The sequence below is a fragment of the Myotis yumanensis genome, unplaced genomic scaffold, assembly GCF_028538775.1.
Source record: "Myotis yumanensis isolate MYYU_CA2020_CCGP unplaced genomic scaffold, mMyoYum1.0.hap1 SCAF_3, whole genome shotgun sequence".
Taxonomy (NCBI): Eukaryota; Metazoa; Chordata; class Mammalia; order Chiroptera; family Vespertilionidae; genus Myotis; species Myotis yumanensis.
Window position 1 is genome coordinate 146,121,196 of NW_027223754.1, and position 9,820 is coordinate 146,131,015.

The following is a 9,820-nucleotide window of genomic DNA, read 5'->3' on the forward strand; positions in this document are numbered from 1 at the left end:
TCATCAACAAATCAACAAACGACAAGTGTTGGAGAGGATGTGGAGAAAAAGGAACACTTGTGCACTGCTGGTGGGAATGAAGACTGGTGCAGCCACTATGGAAGGCAGTATGGAGGTTCCTCAAAAAATTGGAAATGGAACTCCCATTTGACCCTGTGATCCCACTACTAGGAATATATCCCAAGAAACCAGAAACACCTATCAGAAAGGATATATGTAACCAGATGTTCATAGCAGCACAATTCACCGTAGCTAAGATCTGGAAACAGCCTAAGTGCCCATCAGTAGATGAATGGATTAGAAAACTGTGGTACATCTACACGATGGAATACTATGCTGCTGTTAAAAAGAAGGAACTCCTACCATTTGCAACATCATGGATGGAACTGGAGAGCATTACGCTAAGTGAAACAAGCCAGTCAATGAAGGAAAAATACCACATGATCTCACTCATTCATGGATAATAAAGACCATTACAAACTTTTGAACAATAATAGATACAGAGGCAGAGCTGCCTCAAACTGATTGTCAAACTGCAGTGGGAAGGCCAGAGAGAGTTGGGGGGCAGGAGGGAGGGGAGTAAGAGATCAACAGAAGGACTTGTATGCATGCATATAAGCATAACTAATGGACATAAGACACTGGGGGGTAAGGGAGGGTAGGGGTTTGTCAAGGGCGGGGGGAAAAAAAGGACACTTATGTAATACCCTTTGTAATACTTTAAGCGAAAAAAATAAAAATAAAAATAAAAGTTAGTATTTGCCGACAAAAAAAAAAAAAAAAAAGAAACATCAATGAGAGAGAAACATCGATCAGCTGCCTCCTGCACATCTCCCACTAGGGATGTGCCCGCAACCCAGGTACATACCCTTGACCAGAATTGAACCTGGGACCTTTTAGTCTGCAAGTCAATGCTCTATCCACTGACCCAAACTGGTTTCGGCTTACATATTACATTTTGATTGGTTGAACAAATTACCGGATGACCGGCCACTTCGAATATTAGGCTTTTATTATATAGGATAGTCAATGCCATGAAGGTGATTTAAAAGGGCCATGCCCAAGAAGGTATTGCGGTCGGGGGTAGTGCTGGTTTACGCAGGATTGTTTGGGGTGACATGCCGAGAAGATGGGAGTTTTAATCAAGATGTGAACCAGAAAAAGCAGCTCATGAAAACTTGCTGTAAAAGCACATTGTCAACAGGGGTAAGAACAAAGGCAAAGGCTCTGAGGCAGGAATAAACTCAGCATGTTCACAGAAAAGAAAGCGGGCCAATAGGACTGAAAGGTAGTGAATAAAGGGGAGAGGAGGTAAGGATCGGATTCTATAGGGGCTTGAGGAGTATGGCAAGGATTTTAGATTTTCTTCCGGACCCAATGCAAGTCCCTGGAAAGTTCCAGGAAGAAGATTGACAGGATCTGGTGCAAAGGACCAATGAGCTTAAAAGTGTTTTGGAATCATTCATATCCCTGAGCATCCCTATCATCAGTTTATTTTCTAACCAACAGTCTGGGCACATGAACTGAAAAGGGTTATGTGTGCTTATGGGATCAGTAGGACAGAATATCTCAAGTCGGAAATGTTTGGAGAAAACCTAGGATGAATGTTCACCCTGTCTCTAATTATGCTTAGCCTTCTTCATCTTGTCATGGGGAATAAAAAGACTGGATTCTTTGGTCTGTCTGATTTAGAGGAGGTGTTTCTTAAGTGTTATTTAATAGAAATTTGAAGGAGTTCCCAAAGGAGTTGGGAGCAGATGACACAGCAGGGCTCATAAACAGGTTTTTATCAGTGTCACCACCATTGTGAAGCAATGGGTTGAGAGTTCACCCCTTCCCACTCCTCTCACCTTCTCCATTATCACTGTTCCCTTTGCACCTCACTCTTTCTCTTTCACACCCTATTAGCACTCTATTACAGTTGAGGAAAGGTGTTACCCAAATTTCAGCTTTCTTCTCAGTAGTAACCCAGGATTTAGGTAACACTGGTATTTCTCTCTCCTACCCCTTCCTTTCCCCCTTTCTTTTCCCTCTGTTTCTTCTCCTTCTTTTTTCCCTCCTCTCTCCCAACTCCTTTTCTAGTAGAAGCCCACCCAGGACTTCAGAAAGTCCCACACCACAAATGTTTAGCATCCACTAAGGTAGAGAAACAGTTTCTGAAAAAGAAGATTGATGATTTTTTTTTCTGGATCATCACGTTTATTAGAAAATTTGGGAAAACCAAATACTGTAATAACAAGCCCCACAAACGTAGGAGCCAAGGAGCAGGGGAGGAAAGGGACACAGGGAAAAGTCCAGTCTCTGAAGTTTCAGTGGGGGCTGAGGAGTGGACTCTGAAGAGAGGGCAGCCTCTCCTCTTGACCGCCAGGGGACGCCAAGCAGTCTTCCAGGCTCAGCAGGCTTTCTGGAAAAGATGTTTCCCAAGACCCCAATTGAATACCCATTTTTTTTTTTTTAACCACCCACACCACCCTTTACTTCCCCCAGCTTCTGCTGCAGAAGCAGGAGCTAGAATAGGGCTCCAGAGAGGGGTTTTCATTAGAAACTTGCCTGGTTCGCGCTCCGGTCTCCGAAATGCCTTCATTACCTGGGAACCAGGCTCTGGATAGCATTGGGGGAGCTCTAGGTCGCTGCCTCCTAGACTGTGTTGGGGAACAGCTGGGTCGCCGCCTCCCACACAGCGTCAGGGGCCCCTGGGTCGCCTTCTCTTGAACAGCGTCAAGGGACCGCTGAGTCACCTTCTCTTGAACAGCGTCAAGGGACCGCTGAGTCACCTTCTCTTGAACAGCGTCAAGGGACCGCTGAGTCACCTTCTCTTGAACAGCGTCAGGCCCCCGCTGGGTCGTCTTGTCCTGGACATGTTCGGGGGACCCTTGGTTTGCCTTCTCTTGAACAGCGTCGGGGGACTGCTGGGTCACCTTCTCTTGAACAGCGTCGGGGGACTGCTGGGTCGCAGCCTCCCGGACTTTGTCGGGGGAGGCCTGGAGCCCTGCCACCTGGACTGCAGCGGAGAAGTTCCCTGGCTCGGCCTGCTGGGCCGCGTTCTTCAGCGCACCTTGTGCCGGGCCTTGGCGGTGATAGTGAGCCAAGTTCATGATGATCTTGGACACATCCTTTCAGCCGTTTGCACGCCTCCATTGTCGGCTACACCACGTGCTCTCTCCTGGAACTGGCAGCGTTTCTTTCTGGCGCCGCTGTCCCTGAGCTGCTTATGTCCATCCTCTGGCTTAGCTCCCGGACCACGTGCCCCGCCTTCCTGGAGCTCTCACCTGCACCATCGAGTTAACTGTGCTCCCGCCTTCACCGTTCAAGATTTTAAAAAATTACGTGGGTTGGACTTTCGTCCTTCTAAATCCCTTCTTCTTGGGGGGTGCCCCACAGCATGTGCATTTTAAAATGACTCTCAAGGCCCTTCTAAGCCACCCCGGCCGGCCCTGGCTGTGGCCAGAGGGAGAGACTGGGCTGCCCCCATCAGCCTGCCCAGTGTGGAGGCCGCTTTCATGGGCGGCTCCCCCTTTGGCTCCACCCCTGATGATGGTGCTCAAGACTGGGCTGGGGGTGGCTGTCCTGAACTCAGTGGAGTTGATTGGGGGAGTGGCGGCTATGGCTTCCAGGCTGGGTGGGGGAGTGGTCGCGTTCGACCCCGGGCAGTCTGTGTCTTCTGTCTCCTCCTCAGCCTGCCCAGTGTCTAGGCCGCTTTCCTGCGCGGCTCCCCCTCGGGCTCTACCCCTGCTGATGGTGCTCCTGTGGCTTCTGTTGCGAATGGTGGGGGAGCCCACAGGGCCGCGCTTCAGGACTGGGCTGGGGGTAGCTGTCCTGAACTCAGTGGAGTTGATTGGGGGCGCGGCGGCTATGGCTTCCAGGCTGGGTGGGGGAGTGGTCGCGTTCGACCCTGGGCAGTCTAGGTCTTCCCTCTCCTCCTCAGCCTGCCCGGTGTGGAGGCCGCGTTCATGGGCGGCTCCCCCTGCGGCTCCCCCACTGCTGACACTGCTGTTGCTGCGGCTATTGTTGCCCATGGTGGGGGAGCCCCCAGGGCCGCGCTTCAGGACTGGGCTGGGGGTAGCTGTCCTCATCGCAGGAGGGTCGGCTGGGGCACTGGTGGATATGGTTTCCACGAGGTTGGGTGGGGGAGTGGTCACCTTCGACCCCGGGCAGCCTAGTGAACAGGAAGGCTGTTCAATCTTTTTATCAACTGACTGACCGACCTCCTGGCTGGATAGAATGCTCCTGGCCTCAAGGGAGGGGTAGGGCCTTACCCGGATGGTGCGGCCGGGCATCTTAGGCTGTGTCATCTTTAGGATGCGGTAGGTCCCCATCACTCTGTCAAATCTTCTGTTTGTCAGGGACTGCTGGATCTGGTCCTGCCTGAAGCCCAGGCCCAGCATCACTGCGGTGACGTGGGGGTCCAAGTCCTCCTGGGGCGGCTCGCTGTAGGGCCGCAGTGGCTCATCCTCCTGGCCCACGTTGAGCCAGCGGTCCTCCATGACCTCTTCCATGGTCGGCCTCTTTTTGGGGTCCAGAGTGAGTAAGCGATTTAACAAATTTTTGCCCCGCCTGCTCACGAAGTTCGGCTCTTCAAACTTCCCCGCCAGGATCTTCTGCCTCTGTCGTACAATGTTGTCCCCCTGGAATGGCACCTGAAAGGACAGAACGGGGCTGATAACCGTGTTCCTAACTCCTCTTCAAGCAAAAGCCATAGAATGTATCAGTTGCTCAGCCTTATCTCAGCCAATAGGAACGCAAGGAAACTAGCCCAAGGCCAAAAGTATGCTAGCCACCTCCTGTCTTTGTGTAACCAGACCCTAGCTGCACCCTACCCTTGCGTCATTAGCCCCCTCGGCCATCACACAACCAACAGAATCAGCCAAATCAGTGATCTGAGTGAGCCCCAACCCCCTGACCCAAGCCCTATAAATTCTTTGTTCTCTTAGAACTCGGGGCTCTCTCTTGCATCCAGTAATGGAGGCAGGAGGGGGACCAAGTCCCGGGCTTGAATAAAAGACCCTTTGCTTTTGCATCGGAAAAGGCTCCCCGGTCGTGGATTATTGGGGACCCCCTAACTCTGGGCATAACACACCTTTCCCGTCAGCATCTTGTATAAGGTCACCCCCAAGCTCCAGACGTCAGCTTTGCAGCCATCGTAGTCTTGGCTCTTCAAGAGCTCGGGGGCCATGTAATAGATGGTGCCGCAGAAGGTGCTCAGTTTGTGGCCCTTGGTTTCCTTCCCGAAACCAAAGTCGGCCAGTTTGATGCTCCTGTTGGCATCTAGGAGGATGTTGGCGGGCTTCAGGTCCCGGTGGGCGATGCCCCTGTGGTGGCAGTACTGGAGCGCCGACACCAGCTCCCGGAACGCGGCCCGTGCTTCTCGCTCAGTCAGGGGGCCGGAGGTCTCCAGGTGTTCTCGGAGGTCCCCTCCCCTCACGTACTCCATCACCAGGTAAAACTTGTCCTGGGTGACAATCACCTCAAACAGTGAAGTGATGTTTGGGTGGTTTAAGCTCTCAAGACAATGCGCTTCTTGAGGCAACTCAGAACTGCCCTTTCGTTTGATGGTTTTGATAACCACCTCGGTGGCAGTTGGCACGTGCCGGGCCAAGCTCACCGTGGCGCACGCTCCCTTCCCTATTGTCCGCAGGAGCACATAATCGCCAACGAAGTGCACCTGGGTAATGGGAGGGGTGGAAAAGTGGGAAGAAGAGGTTGCCAATTCAGACATGGTGTTCAAAGAACACAAACAAGATCAAACAATGGCAAAAACAAGCAAAGGAGTCCAAGTCCACAGGTCACCACAAGCAGCTTCCTGGGCTATAACGGACGAAATCCTCTGCCCAGACAGGGCCTTATATAGGAGTGGTTTGCAATTCCATCACAATGGCGCCATCTGAGGTCAGAGCCACAAATGGACCAATCATGGCTGGGGATAAGCCATAGTGCTAGTGGTTTTCTCACTTTTTGGTCTCATGACCTTTATACTCTGGGGAAAAAACAAAAGACACACACTTTTGTGTGTGTGGGATATTAGATTGATATTTTATTAAAAATAAAACGCTATAAGATGCGTGCACTAGGAAAATCTGACTTATTCTCATGCTCTAATTCTCTGATATCCCTGATCCACCCAGTCCTACCTGCCTCACTCAGGCCATCACATTTGTCATCTCCATAGCGTGGACCACAGTGGGGCTGAGCCTTCTTTACTGTCTGTCTTTCCCATGAAGGAAAGAGCATGACTATAGTGTTCCCTGAGTCTAGCACAGTGAGTGGCCATAAAATAAGTGTTTCATAAATGTTTGTTCACTGGATTAACAGAAGAGCTTGTGGTAACAACAGAAAATATGGCCAACTCTTTAATCAAAGGGATTCATAAAAACGTTTTAAAAAACAGTTATGTTCAGTCCTCACTCAGCTTTGGGGGCAGATAAGATGGGACAGAGGAGGTTTGAAGTCTGTTTATCCAGGTGTGTGGTTGCTTTGTGAGACTGAGGAAAAGCCAGCTGGTAGGAGCCTCGCTGTAAAGATTAAAGAAGATGATTCGTCTTTCCACTGGTACTTGCTAACGATGTAATAAGTTTGGACCTGCAGTAAGGCTGCAAGGTGTTTTTACCTTTTGAATATCCATTTCCAGATGACACAAAAGACTTCTCTGGATTAACGGATGTCTGCAGAGGTACAAAGGGTGGGGTAATATGTTGGGGCAAATTCTACCCTTTATGGAGGCAGAGAGGGAGCAGGCAGGCTTGAGGACACTGGAGGGGCCTCTGGCACATTCTATTTCAAACTCATCTTCTAAGAAAAATCCTTACTTTCCGTCCATTGAGTGTTTTACTTATGATGTTATTCTAGTAATCATTTTCCTTTAACACTTCCCTCCTAAAGTCTCAGCTTTGTATAAAGGGAATCTTTAGAGGGATTATTAGCCTGTGAGCTTCTCCCACTAGAACACTTTAGTTTGTTCATTTTTACCTTACTGCAGTGATGCTCAGCTCTTAAACATGATAGTCTCTGTTGCTGAGCTGATTGGGATCCAAATGGGGGACATTTCATCACTTCTAGACAGATGTTTACAAGTTACAGTCAGAGATTACAATAAGCTCAGGAAGGAAAAGAGAAAATTTCAAAGAAAGTTGCCAGTGTTGAGTTAATTATGTCTATTTATAAAATTGTATTAATAGTTACTTAAATAATATCAACAGAATAGAATATTCTCTTAGCATAATGATCTCTTTCAGCAAGGTAAACACAGACTCAAAGATAAGACATTTAATGTAAAACTGTCCAGGGAAAAGTCAAGCTCGAAAAAAAGAGAAAGAAATCATTTTTTTCCAATATGCTACATCAATTATAGGCTTCTGATTGTGCCCACATGAGCATATAGCTTTTTTATGTTTTTACTTTTTATTTCTTTTTACTTTCTTTTGTTTGCCTGTGTTTTTTGTTCATTGACCCCCTCCTCCCCACACCTCCCTTCTACAGCCTTCACCACACCATTGTCTGTGTCCATGGGCTATGCATATGTGCATGTAAGTTCTCCGGTTAATCTCTCCCCTCCCAACCCCAACCCCCACCTTCCCTCTGAAATTCTTCAGTCTGTTCCATGGTTCGATGTCTCTGGATCTATTTTGTTCATTAGTTTCCACATATGAGCGAGATAATGTGATACTTCTCTTTCTCTGACTGGCTTATTTTGCTTAGCATAATGCTCTCCAGGTCCATCCATGCTGTTGCAAAGGGTAATAGTTCCTTCTTTTTATAGCAGCATAGTATTCCATTGTGTAGATGTACCCCAGGTTTTTTATCCACTCATCTGCTGATGGGCACTTGGGCTGTTTCCAGATCTTAGTTGTTATAAATTGTGCTGCTATGAACATAAGGGTGCATATATTTTTTTCTGATTGGTGTTTCAGGTCTCTTAGGATATGTTCATAGAAGTGGGATCACTGGATCAAATGGGATTTTGTCTCCAGACAGAGCCCAGCCCTCCACCAACTTGGCCACTTAGACAGTTGAACTACAGCCCATTCGCTGAATTCCACAACCAAGTCCTAAAAGACAGCAAGGGCAGCCCCTTTCTGACTAGTCCTGCCCTCCTTGGTCCTCTCTGAGCTGCTGGCCTTGCCTTCTGGCCTCTGAGACCTCTGTGTGGTATCACTTCTCCCAGGCAAGGACCTGGCCCCTGCTCCGGCAGCCACCTCCTCCCATAGCTGGGGTCAGGCACTGTTCTCTCCCAGGGAGTGCAGTCTTTGCTCCTGCTGACTCCTATTGTGGGACCTATAAGGAAGGGGATGAAGCTTCAAGGTTAGCAAAGAGAGTTAGGTGGGAAGTACAATAAGTGTGAGGTGTAAAATAGTAATACTAACATAAGATAAACACAGGGCTCTGTGGGAATACGGGTCAGGGAGCTGATAAGGCTGCCACTGGGTCAGAGATAGGTCCAGGACAGTTTTTCTGCTAATCACTTTCTCTAGTTTCTAAGAGAAACAATGGTCAGCGAGGCCGGACACTATAACTTGAAAGAGTATTAACAGCAGTATACAGGTTTTCAGGGAGTTGAGTTGTCTGCCCTGTTTGTGGGTCAGTTTTAGAATGTGCTACAGCAGCTCACCATCCATTTCTTTCATTGTTATAACTGCATGTGTGCAATTGCAGCAATACCTCTGCTGTGTCATTCTCTTTCTAGCTTAACAGACAGTCTTAAACCTCTGGATAATCCTACATTCCAGATACTTTGTTTTGTTTTTTTTAAATAAGTCAAGTGTGTGTGTGTGTGTGTGTGTGTTTGTGTGTGTGTGTGTGTGTGTGTGTGTGTGTGTTTGCATTGCAGGAGAAAAGGCAAATGGAGAGAAAATTGGGGAAAAAGGAGGTGAACCCAAAATATTTTTACTTGATTTTTTTAAAAAATCAGGCTTTAGGGGAAAGGTATTATGCCCAAGGATAAAACACGCATCAACAAAATTGATCTAAAGAAAGATCAAGCCCCATGTCCTTAATTTTATTGGCATTATGCTCTAATCAACCAATGAATTAAGAGATGAAAGGACATTTTGTTCAATTGTGGTCACAATGAAGTCAATGCCTCTTTCCGCAGTGGCAGTTTTCTAAAGGCCAAAGAGCATTTTAAAATGATTTTGTTGAGATGACTTATTGCCAATTCTGCCTTGGTATCAGTGGAGGGAGTCATTTAATTCCCGTCCTCTGCGTTCATTCAGATGGTGTCTGGAAGGTAGGAGGAGCTATTTATACACATGTGCACTGGGAGGGAAGAGGCTCCACAACTCACCATCTAACTGCATGCAGAATCCTGGCATCGCTTGCTTTATCCTCTGCTGCGTGCTGTACCACTACGCCTCTGGTACCAGGCACACGAAATTATGAATAAACGAACAATTGGCTCAGCCTCCACAGTGCATGACAAATGTTTTTTATGAACATTAAATTCATTTTTTTTCTAATTTGAGAGAAAATTAACCTCGTTTCTGGCATTAATTTCCACTTGTCTTCCTCCCGGCAGCATGGATTGTCTATTTCTCTGATGCAGAAAAGCATAACTCTCTTGTTTGTCTGTTTTGCAAACTCTGTACATTTCCCTGGGAAACCTTTGCTGTCTTTACCACTCACTTGTACAGATTCCAGTGGGTGATTCAAATCTGTTCAAGTTTCATGCCACTGTCTGTTTCTTGTTCTCCAGGTTCAGGTAAAGTATTACCTCTTCCAGGCAGCCTTTCCTTTGCATGTCCTGCAGTGCCTCAACAAACCGAGCCTGGTATACAGTGGTGCTCACTGACTGCTTAGTGAATAATTGAGAGCTTCCTGGAATGTTAAG

General features: G+C 47.8%; 1 protein-coding gene across 1 annotated transcript; it reads right to left on the reverse strand.

Moving 5' to 3' along the window:
• Window positions 1–3,323: 3,323 nt before the first annotated feature.
• On the reverse strand, window positions 3,324–5,716 carry LOC139006360 (serine/threonine-protein kinase MARK2-like). The gene is made up of 2 exons (XM_070408770.1): window positions 5,078–5,716; window positions 3,324–4,637 (listed from the first exon to the last, which is right to left on the reverse strand). The coding sequence occupies exons 1-2, from the start codon at window positions 5,714–5,716 to the stop codon at window positions 3,324–3,326; spliced, it is 1,953 nt and encodes a 650-aa protein (XP_070264871.1).
• Between the last annotated feature and the right edge of the window lie 4,104 nt (window positions 5,717–9,820).